The sequence below is a fragment of the Eubalaena glacialis genome, chromosome 2 (genome assembly GCF_028564815.1).
Source record: "Eubalaena glacialis isolate mEubGla1 chromosome 2, mEubGla1.1.hap2.+ XY, whole genome shotgun sequence".
NCBI classification, from domain to species: domain Eukaryota; kingdom Metazoa; phylum Chordata; class Mammalia; order Artiodactyla; family Balaenidae; genus Eubalaena; species Eubalaena glacialis.
The window spans coordinates 186,350,841-186,377,577 of NC_083717.1; the positions used below are offsets into that span (position 1 = coordinate 186,350,841).

Genomic DNA, 26,737 nt, shown 5'->3' on the forward strand with positions numbered 1-26,737 from the left:
CACAGGGGATGTTAGAATAAAAATATCCCATAATTACTCATTTGCATTATGTCATACACTCAATAGTCATGATAATCATGTTCATACAACCACCACCAATTATGATTATTGAAAACAGTTGCAAATCTTTCTACATATGCTTCCCTTTGCTCTTTGCATTGTTTTGTTGTTGTTGTACTGTATCTTCATTGTACGCGTGGAGAACATACAGCCAACACATCTACAAATAAGTATGTATTTAATGTTCACCGCTGTCCATCTGCTGATGTCTCTCTATGATTTTGGTCATCTGAGCTCATTCTCTAGCAGATTTCTTAGGAAGGAATCATGAGGAAAATATTTTCTGATTCCTGCATGTTGATGACAGTTTGTGTCATCTTTATACACGTTACATTTAGAAATTGGTTTTCTTGCATATAAAATCTTTAACACATTTTCTCCTCTTGCTGGTCTTAGCTGAGTTATTACATTTTCTGGCATACATTGTTTGATATTAAAAAAAAATTGACAGTAATCCAGTTTTCCTTACCTTATAAGTCACATGCTCTTTGTATCTCTGCTCCCAAAGGACTTTTTCTTTTTCCTTAAAGTGGTTTTAATAGACTATGTCTTGGTGTTGGTTGTTCTTGGTCAATGTTCTTAGGTACACAGTGTGCTCTTTCAGTATGAAGCTTTCAATCTTTTTCTTTCAGGAAAGTGGTCTTGAATTATGGTTTTTAGTATCTCTTCTATTTTCTTGCTTTGGTTTTCTTTTGTAGGGTCTCCCATTATCCGTATATTGTATTTTCTTTGCCTATTTCCAGTATTTCACCTCCTATCAAATCTTCTTTGCCTCTTTCTTCTTTTCCATATTTTAAAAATTTATCTGCATTTTATCTTCTATTTCTCTTAAGGCATGTTTTGTTATGTTGTTTGCTGTGGTTTCTTCCATTTTTGTCTTCATTTCTAAAATGGTTTTTCCTTCTATTTCCAATTCTTGAGTTCTGTTTCATTTTTCTTTTTGGTTTTTGAAATATAATTTATATATTTTTGTGTCTTGCATCATATTATTAATGACTTTTAGCTTTTTAAAAAATAATAGTAGGTTTCAGTTTTGACCTATTTTCTGAGAATGTCTTTCTTGTATGCTTCATTGTTTGTAGGTATATTGTTCTCCTTATTCTCTTTCTTCTTATATTAACTTGGTATAGGATTTTCCAAGATAATTTTTGATTGCTCATTTTAATGTTAATTTAGTTTCCATGAACTTTTTCAAGGCGCTATGGTTCAGATAACTCTTCTCAATTTGCAGACCTTCTTCTTCTGTTGTTTTCATGTAATATTTTAAAATGTGGTATCCAGGGCTTCCCTGGTGGCTCAGTGGTTAAGAATCCTCCTGCCAATGCTAAGGAACATGGGTTCGAGCCCTGGTCCGAGAAGATTCCACATGCCATGGAGCAACTAAGCCCGCAAGCCACAACTACTGAGCCCGTGTGCCACAACTACTGAAGCCCACGCGCCTAGAGCCTGTGCTCCACAACAAGAGAAGCCACCGCAATGAGAAGCCTGCGCACCGCAACAAAGAGTAGCCCCCGCTCGCCACAACTAGAGAAAGCCCACGTGCATCAACAAAGACCCAACACAGCCAAAAAAAATAATTAAAAAAAAAATGTGGTACCCAGCTGTCTGAATTTTCTGACTGTTCCTCCCCCAACGTTTATCTGTCTTTCTCTTTCCATCACTCTGACTGTTCCAATATTACTGTTTTGATTCCTCTTCTAGCAATTTCTTCTCAGTGCAGATCCCAATCCTATGCTTTTTCTAATACACAACTAGAAATGAATAGATCCCTGACTTTGAACTTTTCCAAGGAATTTCATAGAGTGTTTCTGAAGGTGAGATGCCTACATGTAACTGACAAAGAACAAATTGAAGGCAGTGGCTTCCCTGTGTGTGTGATGTTCCTCAAATGAAAAATGAAAAGACAACTAACCCACAGTAGGGAGGCAAGTTTAGCCTAGATATGGGAGAGCCAGAGTTTGACTTGGGCTCTCATAGGAAATGAACAACTCCAAGTACTTTCCTTTGCGTGAATGTCTGTTCCGAAGCCCAGACGTACTGGACTTGAATTGTTTAGGGCTTTCCATTGACATAGCGAGCGAAGTGCAATGTGAGTCTAAAATGGTGGCCAAACTGGTTATGATATTTATGATTGTGGCTTAATTCATTTAGTAGGCAAATACTGGGTGAGCCTCTACTGTGGGCGAGCCTTGTTTTGGGGGCTGGGGAATGCAGGGACAAACAAGACAGATGGTGTCTGTTCAAGTGAACACTGTCCTATTCTCCTATTCATAAAATTAAAACTTCATGCACCTCTGTAAAATATTTCCAAGCCTCTAAACTCACATTTTTGCTATTGGGAAGAATGACTCATGAGCTTAACCTTGTTGAAAGTAGAATCCTAACAGGAGGATATTTGCATTTCTTTCTTCTAAAATGCACATACAAAACCCAAACCAACAGAACAGAATATGGTACTCATGTCTCAGTTTCTGGTTTTAATTTTCTCCTTTGGGGCCCAAATCAGATTTGAGTTTCTAAGGAAGTTTTATCAGTGGTGGAAGTGAAGTGGGGATTTTATATTGCATGGAACTCTCCCGTTTGAAGCCATTGTTATGAGTGGGTATCATCTCCTGCTTTTGAACAGATGTTTCTATGATCTCCAAACCGGCCCATCAGTGAGGCCTGACTCTATCATGAAATGTGATAAGTGAGGCCAAAGGGTCACCTTTATTGTTCAAGGGAAGGCTAAAACTTCACAAGGAAAACATTTATTATCTGAGCACTTGCTGGCAGGATTTACAACTCTTGGGGAAGAGGAGAGGGTCATCAAAGTTCAGTATCTTGGTTTCCCTACAATTAGGGAAGCAGAAGACTCCAAAATAGGATTAATTTATCAGATTGTGTTCTCTGGGTGGTTTGTGTCCTGAGTCAATTCAATTCACCCAGCATCATTCAGCTCCATCCCTGGACTGGGGACCAGGCTGCATTCTCCTGAGCCAAGACAGTCCCAGCTTTTAAAAGCAGCCCGAGGGGGAAGAGTAAACTAACATTTACTGGTCACTTTCTCTGGACCTGGCCCAGGGCTTCAGTTTGTCTTTACAGCAACCGCAAGGGGGATCACAGGTGAGGGACTGGGAGCCCCAAGGGGTTGTGCAAGGTCAAACGTGGTCAAGATAGGACCGGGCCACTTCTGCCTGTGTCTATGGCTCCTATATAGAAAAGAGGCAGGCAGGGGTAGTGGAAGCCTCGTGTTCAGTCCTAGTTGTATGTGGAAGTGCTGGGGGAAGGGAACATCTCACAGCAGATCATCTGCTGCTTTAAGGAGTCTGAACCATCCCACAGTTTTCATATGATTGAACAGATTGAAGGCTGGGGAGACACAAGAAAGTCTTGACCTGGCAGCAAGCATGGACTGCTCTGTAGCAAAAGGCAGAGGGCAATCTGCTGCTTTTAAAGCATCAGGGAGCAGGACTCAGTTTCCCTCCTCTGCCTCCACCCGCCTCCATCCCCAGGCCTGGGCGTTTCAGAGCCAGGCTCTGTGTCTCCATCCTGCGCCCCTCCCACAGTAAGTCCGGCCCTGCCCTGGGCCGGTGTGTGTGCCAGGAGGGAGGAGAGTGTAGGCCAGGAGTGCCAGTGCCCCCTCCAGTCGGACTGCAAGTCTGGCTCTGTGCCTTCAGAGTCCGAACTCAGCCCGCTCCTCTCTCGCTTGGGTTGTGGGAACAACCTCCTAACAGGGCCCCCCTCCCCACCCGCTGTTTCCCATCCTGCTCCTCCAACTCTCCCTCCCCAACAGCAGCCGGGGGGGCCTTGTCAAATCCCTGAACTGGCTCAGGCCTGGCATGTGGAATCCACCCAGGCCGCTCCCTGCAGTCTACGAGGCCCTGCGCCACCTCCCACCAGCCTTGCCAAGAACAAATCCTGGAGGCCCGTCACGTGACAGGCGCTGTGCAAGGCTCTGAGCTCTCACCACTGAACAGAACCAAGTCCCTGGCTTCCCGGGGCTTACAGTGTAGAGGGAAGATAAAAGTAGCATCAGACGAACCTGTAGGGCAGGGGGTGACGTGAGCAATAAAGAAAAACCCAGCATGTCGGGGGTCTGCTGTGCGAGGGTGGGGGGCTATTTGAGAAGGGGTGGCAGAAAGGCTGCTAGGACAAGGGGACAGTTGGGCAGAGGCCTGAGGGAGGAGAGGGTATGCGCCTGGTGGGCTGGGGACCCAGGCCCAAGTCCCAGCCTTTCTGCCCTTCCTCACGTCTGCTAAGCTACGATCCCTTCCTGCTCCATCCCGCCCGGGCCTCTGCACACCTACAGCCCATGTCTAGTCTAGCAGTGGTCACTCGACCCCCACCTGCCCACTCACCTGTCTTAGCAGAAGAGACATCCCTCTTCTATTCTGGGGCCAATCTCCCCCTCTGTGCTCTGGATCTGTCCCCAGAAAGCAAATCAGCCAGCACCTCTGCTCCACGGCACCTCAGATGGCAGTGCGGGCAAAAGCCCAGCATGGGAGGGGAGGCGGCGGCCCTGGGAAGGGCACGTAGAACAGGAGGCCTCACTGGATGACCAGCAGGCATTTTTGAAAAGCTCCCCTTCCTGAGATTTACACCAAACACCCCCAGGCAAGCCCAACCCCGCAGCCCCCCTGGGGCGCCCAACCCTTCTTCCTTAGACCTCCGGGGGGGGGGGGCCCCAGGCCTAGAGACCTCCCTGATGGATATGCTTCCTGTCTACCAGCCCCACTTTCTCATGGTGGATGGCAGAACCTCAACTCAAACTGCTTAAAGTAAAAATGAAGATGTGTTGGCTTGTGTAACAGAGCCCATGAACGGGGCTGGCCTAGGGACTAAAATAATGTCCCTTCATCGGGCCTCCATTTCCCTCTGTCTCTCTCTGTGGGACACACACACACACACACACACACACACACACACACACACACACCTGTGTGCTTCTCCTTGTATGGAACCTAGTTTTTCCACTCCAGGTGAGCTGCTCCGCCCAGTTGGAGGAACGGGTCGTGGCTGCAGAAAGCTCCAGGTGAGAGTCATCCCAGCTCGGCCATCTCGAGGTATAGGAGGGCTTTTCCCTCCCAGCCTTTGTATGGAGAATCCCAGCTGGGGACTGGTCAAACTGGGTCTCCTGCATTTCTTGTAGCATTACCCCAGGATGGCCAGAGAGATGGGAGGCACAGATTGCCCAGGCCTGGGTCACGTGCCCACCAGGAGCTGGTTGGCAGCTGTACTAGAATCACGTGCCTGGAGGACAGAGCAGTTCAAAGAAGGATGATCCTATTTTAAGAAGACGTGGGGTGGGGGGACTTCCCTGGTGGCGCAGTGGTTAGGAATCCGCCTGCCAATGCAGGAGACATGGGTTCGAGCCCTGGTCCTGGAAGATCTCACATGCTGAGGAGCAGCTAAGCCCGTGCGCCACAACTACTGAAGCCCGCGCGCCTAGAGCCCGTGATCCGCAACAAGAGAAGCCACCGCAGTGAGAAGCCCGTGCACCGCAACAAAGAGCAGCCCCTGCTCGCCGCAACTAGAGAAAGCCCGCGTGCAGCAATGAAGACCCAATGCAGCCAAAAATAAATTAAATAAATAAATAAAGTTTAAAAAAAAGAAGACGTGGGAAGGGATGCTGGGCGAATAAAAATAGCAGCTGACCTCCTCGCCACCTCTTCTGTGGGTGGAGGTTGGCAGGACTCCTGGGTTTTCAGAGGTATTTATTCTCCCTCCTCATCTTTCTAGTCTAGTTGTACTTTATCTGGCAGGTTCTTTTTCTATCTTATTGTCCGGTGAGTGTTCTGGTACCGCCATGCAAGGTGCCAGAGTATAAATACACGCAGAAGTGCAAGAGCAGACACTGCTGATTGGATTTCTCACTTGGGGTCCACATGGCTTCCCTTTAGTCTGGGCTGGGAATACACATATCTCCCCACCTCTGTTTTCCTTTTTCTGAAGGTGGTTGAGGCCAGATTCCGTAAATATTAATTCAGCACCTACTAGATGCCCGGAGCTTTCACATCTAAGCCCTGGTTATAGCAGAGGGAACAAGGCTGAGAGGTGAATGCCGTTGTCTTAGTGTCTTGGGGCTGCTGTCACAAAGTACCACACATGGGGGTGGATTAAAAGAACAGAAGTATATTCTCGTAGAGTTCAGAAGGCCAGAAGTTGAGAATCAGGGTGTTGGCAGGGCTGGTTTCTGCGGAGGGCTGTGAGGCAGAATCCGTTCTCTGCCTCTCTCCAAGCTTCTGGGAGTTTCCAGCATCTCTTGGCATCCCTCAGCTTGTAGATGCCCGACTCCAACCTCTGCCTCCATCATCAATGGCCATCTTCTTGTGTGTTCTCACCTTGTCTTCTTATAGACACCAGGCCCACTGGGTTAAGAACACATCCTACCCCATCGTGAATGCATCTTAACTAATTACATCTGCCACGACCCTATTTCCAAAAAAAGGTCACATTCTGAGGTACGGGGGGTTAGGACTTCGACATGTATTTTAGGGGGCGGCATGATTTAACTCCTAAAACCCACTGAGTAGTGAAGCCAGCCTCAAACCCAGGTCTGACTGCAGAGCACATGCTCTTTCGGCCTGAAGGTGCTTCTCTGTGTAGGTGATTCCTTACCTTTTGCCATTTTAAAATCACAACAGCCTTACCAGGTAGGCATGGGTCCATTTTCCAGGTGAGGAAGTTAAGGCATGGAGAAGCTAAATGTCCTAGGTCACACAACTTCTTAGGAGCAGAGCTGCGATTTGAGCTGATTGGCCTGTCTCCACCCTGCTGAGATAAGGGGCACAATATAAAGATTTGTAAAGTGCCCTGGGAAGCCTGGGTGGATAAAGGCCTCGGCCATCTGCAGATGGTTGCAGTGGGGCTGACAGAGGGAAAATATCTTGAAATCCTTCCTGGAGGAAGTGACAGTTTAACTGGGTCCAGAGAATGGGTCAGATTCTACTGTGCAGAGATGGCAGAGAAGGATGTTTTGGACAAGGCAATGAACAGAAGCAAGACTTAAAGGCAGGAGAGTATTTGGGGGGAACAAAGGGGGACCTCTGTCTGGCTAGTCCAGAGCCCAAATATTCCCATGAGTATAAAAGGGAAGAGGGTATCTTTAATGGGGGTGAGAATGGAGTGTCCATGTTTACCATCCAGGTCCTCCCTGTTCTAATGGAAATCCGCTTCCGAAGCTGCTTTCCACCCAAAAGCAGTGGAATCCCCAACAAATGGGGCCAGCCGAGGGGGCCCATTGCCCTCTCCTTCCCCCGTACCCACCATAGCCCCACCCAAGCCCAGAAACCAGAGAGCTGTGGAGCGGCCAGTTCGGGCTCCGTCTCCAGAAGGCCGAGCTGAGATCTATTCTAATTCCCCCGAGGGAAAAGGTTTCCAGTGTGTTTATCCCGTTGCCATGGGTTTGCCTTCTGCGTCAGGCGCTCTGTCTGTCAGACATGACAACTGAATAATATTTTTATTTTTAGGCATGGGTCACCGAGTCTTTTCATTCTACTGCCGGCTTCGCCCCCGCACCAGAACTCCAGGGAACTGGGCCCCTGGATGCCTGGGAAGCGACTGGCGGCAGCAGCGTGCAGGGTGGGTGGTCACTCTGTCTTGAGCCAGACACTGTGTCCTGGAGGGAGAAGACCCCGTCCTGGTAGGGGGTCTTTTTTGCATCTGGGCAGAGCCTGGTGACTGCAGTTGGTCTTGCCAAGACCTGGGCGCAGTCGGGCCCGTGTGGCAAGGCTGGCACTAGGAGAGGGCAGGTGGGCTGGGAGGGGACCCACTGTGGGTGGTGAGGGGATATCCACGTGATCCATGGCGTGCGATGAGGGTGACGGGGAGCCATAAGTGGAGGCAGGAAAAGAGCTCTCAGGGGTCTAATCAAAGGGGGGACTCAGAAGTCAGACTGTCACACTAGGGACCGAGACAAGTCAGGCAGGAGCAGAGTTCCACGCCCTTGGCACTGTTAACATTCAAGGTTGGATCATGCTTTGTTGTGGGCCGCTGTCCCGCGCGTGGCAGAGTGTTTAGCAGCATCCCTGCCCTCCACGCACTAGATGCCCATAACAGTCCAAAATACAGTGGCCCCAGTTGTGACAACTAAAAATGTCTCCAGACGGATATTGCCAAATGCTCCCAGGGCCAGGAGGGGCAAAATTGTCCCTGGTTGAGGCTCGGGGGACCTGGAGACTGAACAGGTTTGGGATCTGGGGGGCAGACCCAGATGCTGCAGAGTCAACACAGATCCAATTATTGGAACAAGTGGCAGCTCCTCAGCTTGCCCCACACTGGTTAGGACCTCTGGTGGCAAACGACAGAAGTCAATTCTGGCTAACATTCCCCCAAAAAGGCAACATATAGGAGGGATAGAGTAGAGGTGGAGGAACATTCCTTAAAAATAAGAAAAGACTAGAAGATCTAGCTTAGAAATGGGCAGGAACCAAGGCAGCCTCAGTTTTGTGATCTGTATAATGGGAATAGTAACAGTGCCTGCCTCCCAGAGGCATTGTGGGGATTGACTGAGTTAATACACATACCTGACATATGGTGAGCACAAGGAAAGAATTAGCTCTTCTATTACTGCTGTTGGTTTCTGTTTGTCACTTCCCTATTCATGACCTGGCCATTGTCTTTCTTTCCATTTCTGTGTCTTGTCATCTTCTTGCCCCCAAAACGCCAGCCACCCCAAGGCAACTTCCCGTCTCTCAAAGGCTAAACCATTTCATATTTCCACCCAGCTGAAGAAACTCCCATGGAATTTGTTTCACGGTTCTGTTGCTGTCTTTCAAGTGTTTAGATGGAGGAGACAGGCCCCTTGAAATAGCAGGTTCCCCAGAAATAGTTCTCAGAGGAGGGGTTGAGTGTTAAACGCTAGAGAGCTCTCCCGAGAAATGATCTGTCGCCTACAACCATTTCATGGACAGGTCAGGAAAAGCATCCCAGGCGGGCAAGACGCAGCCCTCCTGTGCCAGGCAGAGATGGGTGTCGTGCAAGGTGACTGCCTCTCTTCTGCCCTGAACTTAGAAGAGGGAAAATCTAGGCAGAGGGTTCTGAGTGATGGAGAGAACAGTTCAGAGTATTCCCGGAAACTTGCTGTTCGGGGACCGATGAGGAGCAACCAACGGCAGGAGGGACCGTGTCACCAGCACCTCTCACCTCTGGCAGTGGGGGCTGTTTTCTTGAAGGGTCTTTCATAGCAAAGAGGTGAGAGTTTTAACCTCGGAGCCATGAGTGGTGTCAGAAGGCTGTAGACAGGTACCTGGCACTTCTCATCACCTGGAAGCACCGCAGGTGAGGATAAAACAGTAAACGGCTTCTTCTCTTCAGGGCAGATTGGGAAGCCAGTCTTGCAGGGAGGGCACAGCTGCCTTCAGTTAGGGAGGCACTGGACGTGAACCCAAGTGCTGTGTCTGTGTTAAGCCCACTTTATATTGAAGCTGGACTCCAAATCGTTATGCAAAAGAGTAGTCACTGTAGGTAATTAAACATTTATGCTTTTATTTAACAGCAATTTCCAGTTCAGTAAAGAAAGCCAGCTTCATCAATCCCCTGACACTTCTTACCTCTGCCCAGAGCAGGCCCAGCTTCAGGGCGACCCAGAACAACATTGATCCCTGGTCCCCAGGGGTGGCCCCAGAATGTCAGGCAGAGGGCGGGGCTGCACGGAGCCACCCCATGGTGGTGTGTGCTGACTGATGGAGAGCCTACCTTTGACTGTCACGACACTTGGGTTCAAGTTCTGGCTCCACCTCAAACTCGCAAAAGTAACTTCTCTGAACCTCACTTCCCTCGTCTGTAAAATGGGCATGAGAATCTCTGCCTTGTGGGGAGGCTGTGAAGCTGAAATGAGATAATGATGAGTGTTAATGGTTCCCAGACATCAGGGTGCACAAGAATCAAAGGGAGAGATGGTTAAAATGCAGGTTCCCAGGCCCCTTAGGTTTTTGTTTGTTTGTTTGTTTGTTTGTTTTCTCATTAAGTAAGACTAAACTGGGGCTCTGGGACATTCTGACAAGCTTCTAGGTGATTATCACCCAGGTGTGTCGGTAAGAAACGCTGATGTTTAAAAAGGATTTAGTACCGAGCCCAGCATATAATAAGTCCTCAGTACACGTCATTGGTAGTTGTTGTAATTATTATTCTGTATCATCTATTACAACAATAATGGAATGTGACAAACTATCCCCCAACTGCTCAGAACAATAAGCATTTATATAGTCCGTGCATATGCGGGGTCAGTGACTGAGACTGGGCTCAGCTGGGTGGTCCTTCTGGTTTTGGCTAGGCTCACTCACAGGCCCAATGTCAGCTGACTGTCAGCTGGAACCACGCGGGACCCTGGCCGCAAGACTCTCATCCTCCAGATGGCTAGCCTAGGCATGTTCCCGCGGAGATGGCAGAGGTTCAAGTACTTCAGGCCTCTGCTTACCATCACGTCTGCTCCCATCCCAGTGGTCAAAACAAGTCACCTGGCCAAGCTGAGAACCAAGGCATGGACGGCAACCCAGCCAGAGTGGGAGTGGGAGGGTCCTGATAAGTGACATGCCCGAGGGAGAGGATAGAGGGAGAGTGATGATTCGGGACGCTCAATCCATCTATAGCGAGTATTGTTTTAGAAAATAACAGAACTGCATCTTCTTGGTCTACCAGATTTGTTTCCATGATCATGCATTACATTTTTAATCAGAAAAAAAACGTGTTATTTCCACTTTGAAACAAAAATAGTGCTTAGGAAACAAGAGAGGATTATTTTGAGGATTAAAGGTGATTTAAATATGTCAGCGCATGAAGGAATGCATTGTAAACTGCAGGGAGTGTGGATGGATGGTTTGCCCAGAAAGAAGCCCCCCCGCAGAGTATGAAGAGTTCTTTTCTCCATCAGGCCTGCGAGCTGCTCTGGATCAGGCTAAGATACTCAGGCATCACCCATGACATTAGGATAAGAGGATAAGGCGCCCCCTCGCCCTTCTGTAGCCCCGGAGCTCCCATGGCTAGTCTCAGGCAGCAACGCTTACTCACCCTCAGGGCTTCTCTTTATCTTCCATTTATCCAGGTCTTATCAAGTTATGCATGTGCTCTTGTCCCCCACTAGGCTGAGTGCTCCTTGGAGGATAGCACGTCCTAAAAGTGGTAACAATAAAAACAAGAGAAACTATTTTTTGAGCACTTGCTATGTGTCAGGCACTGTGCGTTTTATCTATTAGGTCACTTAATGCTCCTGTGAGGTTGTGATTTACTTTCCTATGGCTGCTGTAACAAACTACCGCATACTTGGTGGCTTAAAATAAGACAGATTATTTTTATCTTAACAGTTAGCTTAATAATCTTACTAAAATTAAAAGTAAGTTTGAAAATTGGGCTAAAATCAAGGTGTCAGCAGGGCTGTGTTCCTTCTGAAGGCTCTAGAGGAGAATCAACTCCTTTCCTCTTCTAGCCTCTAGAGGCCATGTGCATCCCTTGGCTTGTGGGCCCCTTCCAGCAATGGGGCTAAAAGGCTGGCTGGCTGGCTGGATGGCTGGATGGATGGATGGGTGGACGGATGGATGGATGGGTGGGCAGATGGATGGACATCCAGAAAGTCTTTCGTCTCCTCGAAGTCTCATCTCCAAGGCTGAAACAATTGCAAAGCTTCTCTCATCCCCACCCCCATCTCTACAGATGTCATTTTATTCTACCTTGTCAGCATCGGGAGGCTTCCCACTCAGCTTTGTGGGTGAGAGCCTATTCTCTTTCCAAACCTCCTGAAGAACCAGTCCTCTTCAGTTATGGGAAAATAACTACATTGCTTAATCACCAGTGATGTCAGTCAAGGAACCTTAAAGAGATTAGTTCTGCTTTTATTTGTTGGGACAATGGAGAGCATGAAATATTTCACAGCATCGTAATGTGGAACAGATGGGAAAGACACTGCCTTTCAGGGCCTCCCTATGTCTCCCACCTTCCACCAACAGCCAAAACCAGGAGGCCGTTTAGGACAATTTATGGGCTGGAAGGAAGCCAAGGGATTGCTTGCCCAGGGGCCTCTGGTACCCGCCCAGCCCTGATAACGCCTACAGGGATATTCACTGAAGAGGCTCAAGTTACAATCGTCTGAGCACTGGAAACGCACAGTGCATCCGGATGTGACATTGCGTTCAAGTCCTTGCTAGCTTTGTGTCAGTTATCAAAGAGTGTTTTTCCACTAGTGCTGACTAGGTCAGGGAATTTCCACCCAAAAAACCCAAAAGCTTGAAAAATCACCAAGGAGTAAATTTTAATCTTGTTATGTGCTGTGCAACCTTAGGCAAATTTGTAACCTCTCTGAGCCTGTGTCTTCTGTCACAAAAAACGAGAGAGGAGCTAGCTGGAAGAGCCATTGTAAAGCTGGAGTGAAATAATGTATGTAAAAGCTTGGTGATGGGCACGTAGTAGGTGCTCAAATTGATCTCAGGCCAAGTGGATGAGGGACCAGGTTTAGAACAATGGGTCCACTGAGAAACGTATCACATGCACATGGTCTGTGGCTCTGCATTCCACACAGACTTTTAGAAGTTTTGAACTAAAAGGAATCTTTGGGACTATTTAGACCAAAGGATGCAAAGTGAAGTCTTGGGGCCACATCCAGATGAAAGACACACACACACACAGTTTGCACAGGTATTTTTTAAGTATTCAGATTAATTGCCACTTAAAAATTGTATTTCTTTTTAAACATTAAAATCTGAAATCTTGAATGATCTCGAAACTGTCAGACTCAGGGACCCAAAGCTTGCATACCCACATGACAACAACCGGACAGCGTCCCCAAAACCTTCCTTCACGACATCTTTTACACTTTGTTTAGTCTCTCACTTGGGCTTCCTGTCTGGATTCTGCGTGCACATGAGTTTATGAGGCCAGATTGAGGGCAATCCCTTCACTTTTACAGGTAAAGAAACTAAGGCTTAAGAAAAGAATGCAAATATGATTCCCCCCCATCCCCTCCCATAACCAACCCCCCTCACCCCCGCCATGGTAGACCTCTCCATGAGATCTTGGAGCTCTTTGCTTAATTACACCCTCAGAGCCCTTCTTAACACAGTGCTTTGGGCAGTCATTCAAGTAACCTATCAGATACCTCTGGGCTAAGAGATTTTGTCCAAGATTCTCCAGTTCTGCCCTATTAACCTTAAGGTCTTGTTCTTTCTTCTATACCCAATAAATAGCCTTCGGGGTTAGACACAATAATACCTTTGACGTCTTTTGGAAGAACCAAATAATGTGTGTAAAAGTGTCAAGCAAAATGTGACTATTTCATTTTCATTTTATTAAGCCTGGTATGCATGACCCATCAAATAAAGGCCTCCCTCCCTCACTTCCCCAACTCCTGCGTCAATTGGGGTTTTGACACAGGTTAAAATATAACTTGTGGGAGGTTTTCTAGCAATCTGACTACACGTTTTGTGTTTGGCCCCTTGAGCCTTTGGTCGGGGTTGGACATACCTTTCAGCAAAATCATGATTGTAAGACGTTTCTTTAATTAAATGCAATCTCTTTATAGCCCCTGCGTTTCTGACCCCCTCCCCGACCCCAGCAGGCAAGCTGGCGGGTGCTCACGGCTCTGACTGCTCCGGGACCCAGCCCTCCGGACCTCGCCCACCAAAACGCTCCTTAACCCACACAGCAGTGTTTTTCTTTTCAAGCCCAGTTTTAAAAAAAGAGACAGAAGTCCATTCATTCTCTTTTCCGTGCCCAGAGTCATCCTCAAATTATGCACAATATCTGGAACAGAGAAATGGCCCCAAATTTAATTTTCTGGTTTCTTGAAGAGCTGACTTAATTGGGCTGAGAGTCAAGGAGGGCTCCCCCCAGGGATGTGCCCCAGAACTGCAGTGGGGTTCCCACTTTAACAACCCATGAAAAGCCACGTGTGTCCATGTGGGTCTGTGCATCTGTTGGTGTGGTGTGTGCCTCTGTGCATGGTGTGTGTCTGCATCTGTATGTGTCTGTTTGTGGTGTGAGTATATGTGTGCATCTAAGCATGTGTTTGGTGCGTGTGTGGTATGTATATGCTGCCTGCAGGTGTGTGTGGCGTATATGTGCAAGTGTGTGCATGTATCAAGGGTGTGTAGCGTGTGTGTGTGTGTGTGTGTACATGTGTGTCTGCGTGGCTCATCGTCCACGGCCCCGGCATGAAGGATGAATCGTGGGCTCCATCCGGAGGTTCTGGACCCTGCCTGGTGCATTGTTCTCTCCGTGTGTTCCTCGTGATGATGTGAAGGATGGTTTGAAGAGATTGCCATGGGCGATCTCCAGAATCATTCACACCCAAATCCCCACTTGACAGTGAGGGAATCCGAGGAGCAGAGAGGCAACTTGAGTTGCCAAGAGTCACAAAGCAAGTTGGTGGCCATCGCTGGGGCTGGAAGCAATTTCTCCCGATGCCTGATCCAATGTGCTTTCTCCCTGATCCCCTTCAGGGGGCTCAGGGCCAGCCTGCCAGGGAGCTGGTCTTACAGAAGGACCTGGGTGGGACTGGTGGGGGTGAACAGCTCAGATACAAGGAGGGGCTGGGTGGGAAATTGTGCAAGGAATACCATAAGCGTGAGTTGACAAATGCTTCTCTAAATTGCCAAATGGGAAATATTTTAGGTTTTAACAGGCTAAGAGACAAACTTGAAGATATTATGGAGGTACTTACATAACCATTTAAACAGATAACCATTTAAAAATTTAAAAATCATTAACCGAAATTGACTCACAGGCTAGCCCCTGTTCTGGAGGATATAAACATCAGAACAAATAGACAGACGAATCTGAATTTATGGAACCAGAAACTGGACCACAGACAACAGGGTCAGAGCCAGTGGAAGAGAGATGGGAACAGGGAACAAAGAACAAGGGTGGGCGTTGCATGAGAAGGTGCAAAACAACGGTCACAGATTGGCTTTTGGAATTGGGAGGTCAGGCCCCTGGTGTAGGAAACTCTATCATGGAGTGTTTTCAGAGGAGGGGCTGCATCTCAGCAACACAAGATGAGTCAATGGAGAGAAATTCCATGGCGAGGCGGTGCTCAGGTGGTCATGAGCCCACCAGCTGCTTGTCCCACGTATCCGTCACACAATGTCTGATCCCAATGCCATTGTCCAGTTGCTGGATGAGTGCCCAGGCCCGAAGGCCTTGCCCACTGTCTAATTTGGTCCCCCTATGAGCCTAATGCATGTGTGATTCACACCCCAGGGCACCTACACCTGCACAGCCCTCTCTCCCTCAACCCACACCCCTATGGCCTCACCTGGAGGCCCATATGACCAGTTATCTTTGGAGTAAAGAGTTTGGCCTTGGATGATATGATGGAACCAGCCAGAAGTACAGTTCTATAGGATTATAACCCTGCTGAAGGCTGGTGATGAAAGATAGTGGGGAAGGGAGAGTCCCACACAAGTGTTTCAGCTGCACCTTTTTGTGGTCCATTTTGCTTGGGAGAAGTGGCTGGGAGTACAGATTTACATGGATTGGTGGGCAGCAGCCTGTACTAGAAAGTAAGCTCCAGGAAGGCAGGAAGTTAGTGTTTTGTTCACATTTATACCTGACATTTGGTAGGAGTTCAATAATATTCTTTCCTTAAATATTCTTTCCTTAATTCTTAACTTGACTTAAGGATGATCAAGGGCTTGAAAAGAATAAGATTAGGGATTGATAACAAAGAGGCTTGAGGAAGAGATTTGTGGGTAGCCCTTTCGGAGTGGATCTCGGGTGTAAGAGTGTGGGTGGTATCTAGAAACTTTCACCAAAAGTCTGTCCATGAAGAAGAGGTTCCTGATAGGTGGACAAGGCAGTCCATCCCGTGGACGTCACACAGTCTCTTTCCCCAGCTACCCCGGTGCCCACTCATGAACCACGTGGGCATGGTGGCAGGGATGGGGGTGCTTTAACTTTTAATTTAATTTGCAGACTTCAGAACATCAAGGCAAGATTGTGAATGAAACTGAAGAAAACTGATAGAGCATAGAAATAAAAAAGCTGACTAGTGACACGCTGCTATGCATGCACCTGTTTGTACAGAGGTAGCTCCAATACATGGAATGTGATCTTATTATTCGTGCTGTGGTTTCTATTTGGAAGTTTAGATATGGAAATGGGAGTGTGCACAGATATTAAGTCTCCAGAGGGGTGGACTGCGGGGCATCGAATGGATTTTGCTCATTCATCACTCATTAAACTCCTTGCAAGATGCCTTCCTGTAATGCAGAAAGGGTAAAGCTAAAATGACATTTCCTGACTCCTTTGCTGCCAATTCCAAATGTGACCTAGATTTCACCCACTCAGATTCTCCCGCACAACTCTCAGGATGGAAGGGAAGCACCGAGGAGACAGCCTGACATGGGGTATTTGTTTTGCTGCTGAGGATGGCCGTGGAGACAAGGAGACTCTTCACTCAGCGGTTTCCTGGCCTGGCAGCTTCTTACCATGGTGAGGGCCCCTTTCTCCCTCATGGAAGAGGCAGAGTGGCCGTAGGGCCAGAGTTACTCCTGGAATCTCAGACTACAGCCTACTGCTTCAATCTTTTCCAACAATTTTGTAAGCCACCTAATACCTCATAATAAATCCTTTTCTCAGACTAGTTAGAGTGGATTCTGTTGTCTGCAACTGAACCCTGACTGATTCTAGAATCTCCCCCAACAAGTATCCCCAGAACACTTGCAAGCCCACAGGGGACACCCCAAACCCTTAGCGGTGCTTGCAAGGCAGTACTTTGGGATCAAACTAAGTATTCTAGAAACTCCAAGTTCAGATGGCTAGAACAAGACACTTCTCCTGAACCTGCCTAGCGTGACTGAGGAAGCCGCAGGGATGGGAGTTGAATAAATAGCCCCCACTGTTGTGTTCATTCTGTGCCAAGCCCTGTGCAAGCTCTTCAGGACTGTCTCATTCATCCTGGTGAATTCATCCTTGTGAACAACCATAGCCCTTTGAATCATTCGGGAAGATTGAAGAACTTTCTCAAGGTCCACTGTCTTGGAGATGCGGCTGCTGGGAGCCAAACATAGATCAGACTGACTCCAATCCTGCTCCGAGAACAGATTCACCCTATTTTAAGGGGGCAAGTAAAGGGCAAAAACGAACACTCATATTTTTTTTCCAAGGCCATAAAAATCTATATTTTAAAAAATAAAATTTATTTTGGAAAAATTTTAGAAAAATTGCAAAAAGAGCACAAAGTTCCCACACACCCTTCACCTGATCTCTTCTAAGGCTCACATCTCACGTCACCATGGGACATTTGTCAAAACCAAGAAATTAACCCTGGCACAGATTTATTAACAGGGCTGCAGACTTCATTTGCATTTCATTGGGTTTTGGGCCAATGTCCTCTGACTGTTCTAGGATGCAGTCCAGGATACCAAATTCCATTTGGCTTCCTTTTTTAAAAATTTTTACTTTTTGTCTTCCCATCACCTCACTCCAAAGCAGAAGGGCCTCCATTATTTGCAGATGCTCGAGGACGGGAACCACGCACTCTCCAAGTGAAAGGGGCTGTGCGGCAGGACAATTTGGAACAATTTCCCTTGATGCCCATTGGTAGAGGAGCCCTCCTGTTAGAAACTGACAGCAGAAGCCACAGTGAAGACCAAGTGAGAGCCGGGAGCAGGGACCAGGATGCATGCCAGAGGGCAACGGCCGTACAAAATCCCAGCAATGGAAGCCCCAAACAAGTGGCCCCTCTTGATGCACGATTGGGAGAAGCAGAGTGGAGAAAGGTCACTGCAGGAGCAGCTCGAGCCAGGGTTGGCGAGACAGTGACAGAAAAGGCCAAGGCCAAGTAGCTGAGTAATGTTCCCACCAAGGGGTTTCCACGAAAGATGATGAATCTCTCCTATTAAACATGTCACGGCTGGGCTTGGAAGCCACAGATGAAAACAGAGGTAAGATAATTACTTCCATAGCATGCCTGGTTGTGAAAAAAAAAAAAAAATCCATAGTCATAAAAATGAGTTAATCACCCAGCCAGGAGTAGGAGAGAGAGCTCTGTAAAGATTTAGAAACCGTATGTGTGTTTAATATAACTTTCACAGTGGGTCGGATTCCCCCAAAGGTGCGAAATTAAAATGAAGGAGACTGAATCTAGTTTTCCCACTGAGTCAGTGTTTTAACACTTGAAGTTTCTGACCCAAGATTTGATGTCTCTGTTGTAGAAATAAACAGGTACACCGTGCTTAGTTACTATAGACGATGCCCGGCACACTATTCCATTATACGAATTAAAGCTTAGAATCAGCAACACCATGACCAATTCCATATTCACCTAAGGGGCAAAGGACCCCAGCAGGCAAAGTTCTGTCTTCCTTCAGAGGATATGCTTTATTTTTTTGGACAACTAATTAGGAGGGAGGGGCCTCCGTATCCCCGGCCATATGACTACAAGAATTCTTTGAAGGCATGTGGTGTTACGCTGAGACTTTAGTCAGTGGTCCGGAGATGCCTGGTGACTCCCTTCCTCCAGCTGTAAATTCCTTGTAGCAAACAAACGTTGTTCTTGCTGCAGTCATATCCTTTGATCTTTGTCTGCAGAGCTGCTCCACCAACTCAAAAACTCAGATGTATAACACAGGGAACTATACTCAATATCTTGTAATAACTTATAATGGAAAAGAATCTAAAAAAGAATATATGTGTGTGTATATATATGTATGTATTATAATGGAATCGCTTTGCTGGACACCTGAAACTAACACAACGTTGTAAATCAACTCTATTTCAATAAAAATTTTTTTAAAAAGAAAAAATAAATTTAAAGTAAGGTGTGTTAAGATGAAGAAAAAAAAAACCTCAGCTAGTGATTTCAACAATGTCGAACTCCAGGGCATGTTTAGTGGAATCTGATCCTGAATCTAGAAAGTTCCAAGTGTTTCTCACTCACAGTTCTGGATGCCGCTTAAGCTGAGGCAGAGTCTAGAACCTTGTTCTACCTTATCCCAGCATTTTAGGGGTAAGGGATTGCAGACACATCACTTCTTGCCTGAGGTGTCCTTCTCTCTCTCCTCCCAAAAGGTGAGGAAGTTTTCTTAAGATAACAGATTAGAAAAAGTATTACATGCATTATTTAAAAAATGGCAGATTTTTTAAATTTGGGGAATACATTATGCAAGAGGCAGACCCTTTCTGTTTTAAATCCTTCTCATGGAACGTGTTCTAGACTGAAGAGTACACATCCGTGCCTTTGTCAGCAGATTCTGGACCTAAATTTTCCTTTTCTTGGCAAGCCAGGGCCCTAGTTAGGAGCCTTCATTAACTGGGCTCACGTGCTGGTTTCTTAGACCTTTCCTCGAACCTGGGCATGGGATTCCCCTTCTCCTGATTCTGCTGTCCCCTCGCTGCAGCATCCAATGCAGTCAGTTGGGAAACCAGATCCCCAAACCTAAGAACAGTTTGTTAAACAAACCATCACAGTGGGGTTTTGATCTGGGGAGGGGTGTGGGAGCAAAGTGTCAGACGGGCCTCCTGTTACCTCCCCGCTGCCTGGATCTATCTGGGGCCATCTCTCTACTCAGAACGCATTTTGGAATTTCCAAAATTTGCTTGGCCTGCCCTCACCCCTGAGACTGTGACCCAGGAGGTCTGGGGAGATGCTGGCAAAATTTATGAAGATGCTTCCCAGGTGATTTGATGCTCACATTGGATTGAGAGACACAATTGCCTTGAGTTCAACCCCTGAAAAAAACGGGCCTCCGTTCTGCCCGGAAGTGAGAATTGAACGAGTCGGCCTTAGCCACATGGCGTCTTTCTGCTTACAACCTCTTCAGACAAACCCTTTTCCCTCAGAAAAAGAACTTCCAAACCACACAATGTTTCATAGGCCAAAATAGAGATTTTTATTTCCAAACATAAAGTAGATACGTTTTAGAAAACATAAAGCAATAGCAAAAACGTCAAACCATCTTTGAGAACATGGCTATTTCCAACTTGAACAACAGAAAGGGGATGAAAACTTCACGTGACTTTAAAACACAGCACTGACAAGAAACTAGAGTCCCTCCCTCCCGAGCAGGGAAGGCAGGGAAGGCTCTCGGCCGGCTTTGGACTTGATATGAACCAAGATAATACACACATGTTCCAAGACAGTCATTTGGCTCCCACTCTGCTTGCCTTCCCAGAAAGCTTAACTTATTGCAAATGTGTGTTTTACAATCACAAATAATACGATGGGAGTGGATATGGTCCCTGTGTCTACTGTTTACATAATAGAACATTTTAAACAATGACAAAAATTTAGTTTGCTTTTGACAACAAAGCCCATGGACACGGCATCAACATACACACACACACACACACGCACACACACACACACACACACTCCACCATGCCCTCGCCTGGCTCACCGTGCATTAACCAGACCAGTCCAGCCAACATGAATAGCTAGCTGGTCAGTACTAGGTTAGTGTCACCAGGTCTTCAAGAGCAAAGATGGGCTGACTTGGCCTCTGTGGACTTGACTGACAGTAGATAGGCTGCAGGGAGGCAGTGATGCCTCCAGGTGGGGTTCTGAGGAGGTGTGCTGCCTTCTGGTTCCTGAGCCCTCCCTTTAGAGGAAACTAACCAATCCACCAGGCTCACCTGCTTTGGGATGAGAGGGCTGGTCTTTTGGACTTGAAATGGAGGGGAAAGTGGTCATTCCTCCAAAGCTGGTACTGGAAACTTGCCATTTTTCCTGCTTCTGGTACCTTAGGTGCCCAACAAATTCTGTGAACATCACTAGTTTCTTTCTTCCTTCCTTTCTTTCTTCCTTTCTCCCTTCCTTCCTTCCTTCGTTTTTTCCTTCCTCCCTCCCTCCCCCCCTCTCTCTCTTTCTTGATTCTGGATGCATCTTTTAAAACTAGCCAATCCATTTATTGGTTAAAAATAGATCGTGTACCTCAATAAACAGGTTATTTCTACCCTCACAATTATTGTGTTGAGCATGTATACATTCAAATCTTGCCTTAAACATTTTCTGAAAGAAAACATGAATGAATATAAATAAGCAAATGAAAAGAATAAAAGCTGACACTTCCTCAGTGGAGTCCTACAAAATCAAACATAAATGAAAAGAGAATGTAGAGCTAGTAATTGCACATTCACATATATTTAGATTATAAATGTTTTAAGAAATAGTGGTTGAGAGCAGAAAAATGTACAGAAACCAAGATATGTTTATCCGCAAGCTGTTAAATGATCATTTCCTGGGTTTTTAGCATCTTTGAACATCACTGGTTTCTAAAACACACAGACACACAGAGCAAGAGAGAAATGGGCAAATTAGGACCCACTTAGCTAAGTCCTCCTCTAAGAGCAGGTTGTATGCCAGCCAGAGAAGAAGAGAGGGCATCGTTTCCAAACCAGCCTAAGGGAGTTTCCAGATGGCAGAGATCTTGGGGGTCAGCTGACCTTCCCTTTGTGTGGAGAACAGCAGGGGGAACAACCAGTTGCTTCCATAAGAGGCATAAAATGCCGGAATCAGGGGAAACATCCTGGGTCCAGCATGGTCACCCTGAGGTTCCCAGAGACCACAGGCTGGTGATATCTGTTGCCCGGAAGCCCAGGGCTGGAAACAAGGGCTGCGTAGCTGTGCTTCTGGGTGGAAATGAACACGTAGTACACATACACACACATGCACACATGCACATATACATGTACACACACACACATACCACAAAACTTCCTCTGTCCACTTCTTCCTCGCCTGTAAAACTCTAGAACATGCAAGGCCACTGCCTCTGGAGAGAAATGCCTCTTTTTTTCTCCAGTGGAAGGAATCAGAACTGTTCTACAGGCAGCGACATCCCAAAGCCGACTCTGCCCTCCAGCTGCCCTGCAAGAGGAGGTCTATTTCTGTTTTTCCAGGGGATGGTAAGCACCCTGTCTCTGTCCCCCGGCACATCACCCTGGTGTTGTCAGCTCTCTGGGGGAGTGGGCATCAGAGAGAAGCCCTGCAACCCCTCCTCTGGAACATTACCCTCAACTAGCTAACCGGCTGCCAAAGTAGCAGCAGCCCAGGTCTCCCAAGGAAAGAAAAGTAGTTGAGGCTGAAGTTCCACGGAGAGGCCTGGAGCCCATCATCCCGGGGTACAAGTCCCAAATCAACCACTCACTCACAAGCTGGTTGCTTTTAGGCAGGTTGCTAACCCTCTCTGTGCTCTGGTTTCAGCATCTAAAAACAAGACCATGATTCCATGGCGAGGGTTTTGGAAGGAGTCAGGGCCATCTGGCGGGTCCTCAGTTTGTTTCTTCCCTCCCATTTCCATCAGAATAGGAAGAGGGGCTGCCACCCTGTGCTCTGGTTGCTGAGCTTAGAAGCAAGCATTCCTGAAAGGAAGCCTGGGACCTTGGGGAAACTGAGGTTGCTCTGTATGATTACTGTCCCCTGTCTGGGCAAGCTGGTTGGGTACCAACCTGTAAGCAGCTGTCACATTACTATGACAACCAAAAGGCAGGCATTGGAGGATGCTGAATTGGCTGACTGTTCTTTCAGGCTCTGGGTGCTCTGATTTAAGATCTGTTTTTAAACCGTGAGCTTTTGTCTTTTTAATTTCCTTTTAAAAATGAATTCCCCCTTTTGCTTACTTTGACGAATAGAAGGCCTTTCTCTTGTAATTGAAACCGAGGGAGAAATGATGATTTAAATCCTTTGAATCTGCTCCTCTGCCGGAGGCTCCGTCAGTCGGACGCTGGGAGCCACCTGTGGCTGTGTCCTCCCACGTTCCCTTTCCAGGCCTCAGCAGTTTGCTGGAAAATGGGGGGAAGGGGGGCAGCCTGGAAACGCTCAAGAGAGCCTCTCTTTCCAGGATTTGCACGCAGGAGTAACTCATGTTCCAGAAGAAATGAAAGCAACTACAAATTTCCTGGGCTGGATGCAGACATACAAGTGTTAAAAAGCTTATCCCTGAGCCTACACGGCAAGGACGGGGTGGCGCGTGGGGGGGTGCCCCTGCACACACTCTGGCCAAGAAGGGCACTTGATTTATTTTGGTTTATTTACCTGTTCCCAAGTCTTCCAAGAAGGTAGACCTAGAAGTGTCCTGAGTGTGGAGGGAACGGCTGTGACACATTGGGGAGGGAGAGGGACTTGAAAAACTCAGGGACCCCCGTCACCTGGGGAGGCAGGTGGGGGGCAGTGGTGGAAGGTCATTTTCACCCCTCAATGACGAACGTCCCCAAATTCTGCTGACAGAGCAGGAGACCAAGACACGGAGGGCCAGGATGACTGGGGCCGAGACACCTAAGTGCCACCCCAATCCACTCTACCCCTCCTTTTCACTAAGAGATGCCCATTTTGTTGGAGGATGTGTTTCCAGACTCCTGAGAGATGCAGAGGAACCATGTGACACAGTTCTGACCAATGAGATGTCGACAGAAGTGTCTGGGTGGGGCTTCTGGGAAAGCTCCTGAAAAGTAGGGCCCATGTATTTAATGCTGGGCCTGTGCTCACAGCTCATGGCCTGACCACCTCTCCTCTGTTGCTGACCCAGACGGGTGACAATCCTACTGGGGTGAGAGAAGCAGGGGGAGCCGCCACTCCACTAGCTGAGTTCCCATGAGAGAGGGAATCAGGGTGCAATCCCGACTGGGCTGGGAACACAAGAGGCTTGCTGGGGGTCACTGTGCTGCCACCAGTGAGAGACACTCAGGTAACAGACTTCAAAGGAAGCCGCTGGCATCTCGGGATCCACAGAGCAAGCAGGGACCTCTCCCCATCTCCCCACCGCCCCAGACGTGGCCACCCTGGGGGAGGGGTGTCCCTCATCAGGGGAGCGAGAGACAGCTAAGGAGGGTCACAGCAGCTCTGGTCAGGCTCACCTGTGTTTCTCCCTTCCTCCTCCCCTCCCCCTCCCCCTTCCTCTGTCTCCCTCCTCTCTCTCTCTGTCTCTGTCTCTGTCTCTCTCTCACACACACATACACACACACGCGCACACACAACCCTGGGCTGGGCAGTGATGTTCACACTTCTTACCATCTCTCTCACTCTGGGGGACAGAGGAAAAATAAACACACGAAGGTCCCACTGCGACACCCTTCTCAAAAGGCACGTTAAAGCTCTTCGAGGTTGGTGCTCAGGAATTTAGAAAGTCATAAAAATCACAGCTGTCTGCACCCACTTTAAGCAAGAGATGACACTTGAAAAGCACCAGTAAATGATGGTTATATCATATCGGAACCGCATTTATATGAAAGTGATGAAAATATCAATTCTCTTTTTAAAAAAAAGTTATGCAAACAAGCTCTATGGCATCATTGTCAAAGTTTAAAAAATATATGCAGACACTCCCACCCACCAGCCCACACATTACACTTCTCCCCCAAGCCCACACGCAGGACACAACTGTGTTCACATCCTTCGAGCCTTTTCTTTCTGAAGTTACGGATGGGGGTGGGGGGATGGGGCGACAGCGAGCAGGGCGCCGCCTGGGGGTAGCGGTGACCAGGCTCAGCTCTGGCCTTGGCCACCTCTTTCTGTGTGGCTGTGGGTAAGTTGCTTCCCCTCTCTGGGCCGCTGCCTGCTCGCTGTGAAGTGGGAGAGTGGGAGAGGAGATGTTCAAAGGCCCTGGCCACAGCGCTGACCTTCTTGGGCTGGACCAACACAACCCAGTGGGCATCTGGGCTCAGCTGCCTGGGCCTGAGGTCTTGGTTCACCCAGCCCCTGATTTTCCAGTAAAGTGATCGCCTGTGGAGAACGGCTTTGTGGCTTGGTTTCTAAATATCTGGAGAAAAGTGTGCTTTCTGAGTCAGCGCTGAGAGCCCTTCTCGGTGACACTGTTTTCCCGCCCTGTGGATGTCCAGCTCTTCCTAGTTACAGGGACGCCTGGGTCCCTGCGCTGAGAGCTGTGCTGGGGCTGGGCTTGCGCTAGAAAGGACGGGTCCGTGTGCTGCAGAGAGCAGGGGGCTGCGGCACGTGCTGGGGGTCTGGACCCTCTTGGGTCTTCGGTTTCCCCTGTGTTTAAAGGTCTTTCTTGGCCTATAACACTGTGATTTCAAAGGCCTCAGGAATCCCCTCTTGGTCTCCTATGCGTAGCTGAACAGACAAAATCAATTTGTAAAGAGTGGGAACTAAGCATTTTTTAAAAAGGAAAATTTAGTGTTGATTTAGGGAAAACATGATCCAGTTATGAAGCACTTAGGAACCATTCCAGAATTCCTTGGGGAGGAAGGGATGTATTTCCAGCCTCAGGGCCCAGGTGGTTCATGGGCCCGACTGCCAAGCCCCTGCAGAGGGGGCCTGGTGGGGCGCCTGGCCCCTGGGTCCCTTGTGGGCACATGTGTGGGACACAGGACCCACCTCTCTCCAAAGTCCCTTCTGGGAGGAGGAGGGAGAGCCCTTCAGACAGGCTGAGCTCCACGGCGGACCTCCACTCTCTACCTTGGACCCTCGATCTCTGGTCCCTGGCGTGGCAGATGCTCCCCTCTGTCGCTTCAGCCTGAGTCGTAGATGATGAAAAACTCAGCTTAAGAGCAACGGAGGTAACACATCTTCCCCGGCACTGTCAGGTGGGGGCTACACACAGGGTGTGCTCATCATTCTCTGCGTGGAAAGCTTAACGATAAGCTTCCTCTCCTTCATTTTCTCCCTGAACAGAGCGGAGAACACGTGGCATGATCTAACCATTCCCTGAAGACGCACTGTCCCGACCATGGCCCTTCATCACTGGTCTGGGCTATTCGGGCTCCTTGAGGTCCCCATTCTGCTGTGCTTTCTTAGTTCTGGGTCTGCTCGTTGGAGTTCTTCTTTTCCTCCCTTAATTTCACTCTATCACTTGTCACTTTTCATTGCTGCCATTGAGCCTGCCTGGGATCAGCACCCTTCCTGCTTCTAATCCACAGCATCTAATCTGCTGTCATTCTAGAAAACAGACAAGCATGGTTGTCCTCATTGTACCTAAAGTAAGAGTCACTGGGCTCTGAGTGAGGGCCAGTGTTGTTCTTCTATGCTGACATCTCAGAGTCCTCTTCATGAACATCTGGGTGTAGGGCTTGGCTTCTGGATAGGAGGTGGCCATAAAAGCGACCTGTTATTGTTCCTGCTTTCCAGGGCTGACTGCAGACCAAGGCCAAAATGCCACAAGATCCCACTGGACAGAAACACTGCTGGGAATTTTCCCAAAGACAAATAGAGGTCATATATGAAATCATACATACTGAGCATTTACATAGACAGCATATAAAAGTGCTATGCATTAGTCCCTAGTCCCACATAGTACATGTTTAGTATAAATAGACTAAGACAACACTGTATAAAAAGTAATTTTGTTCTGGGAACATCAATACAGTATTTACATGGATGCAGCCCGGCAGGCTCTGGCCTGCCCCTGTTTCCAGTTTCCCCAGCATCCTCCGGAGGAGCCTGGGGCACATGGAAGTTTGGAGAAGAAAGTCCCCCGAGCGCCGCCAGGGGGCTAGGTGGGCGGGGGGCCGTCGTAGCGGAGCATGAGCGTGAAGGAGCGGGCAAGGTTGTTGGCCAGCGTGCAGCTGCGGTCCTCTTCCCTGACGGGAAGCAGGAAGAGCAGCAGCAGGAAGAGAAGCAGCAGCAGCTGCAGGGGGAGCGCCACGCAGCACGCCTTCCGGCAGAGGGAGCCGAGCCCTCGCCACCGCTGGGTCTGCAGAACCAAAGCAGGAGATGTGAGTGGGCTCCGGATGAGAGTGGGCTCGGGAGGAGAGGGCTGGGATGACCCAGGAGCGGCAGTGGCTCCGGGTGGACTCGCCAACTGCAGCGGCCTCA

The 26,737-nt window shown here is 48.2% G+C and overlaps 1 protein-coding gene across 4 annotated transcripts in view; it reads right to left on the reverse strand.

Moving 5' to 3' along the window:
* Window positions 1-9,594: 9,594 nt before the first annotated feature.
* Window positions 9,595-26,737, reverse strand: part of SYNE3 (spectrin repeat containing nuclear envelope family member 3) — a 105,060-nt gene continuing 87,917 nt past the window's right edge. For 2 of the 4 annotated variants that reach the window (XM_061181220.1, XM_061181215.1), the window contains exon 18: window positions 26,016-26,615. In XM_061181220.1, coding sequence (XP_061037203.1) covers window positions 26,415-26,615 — 201 coding nt within the window. In that variant the 3' untranslated portion in view covers window positions 26,016-26,414. Of the gene's footprint in view, window positions 9,871-11,049; window positions 11,152-20,855; window positions 26,616-26,737 lie in introns of those variants that run through there. The other 2 variants (XR_009699448.1, XM_061181216.1) reach the window with 2 other exon arrangements.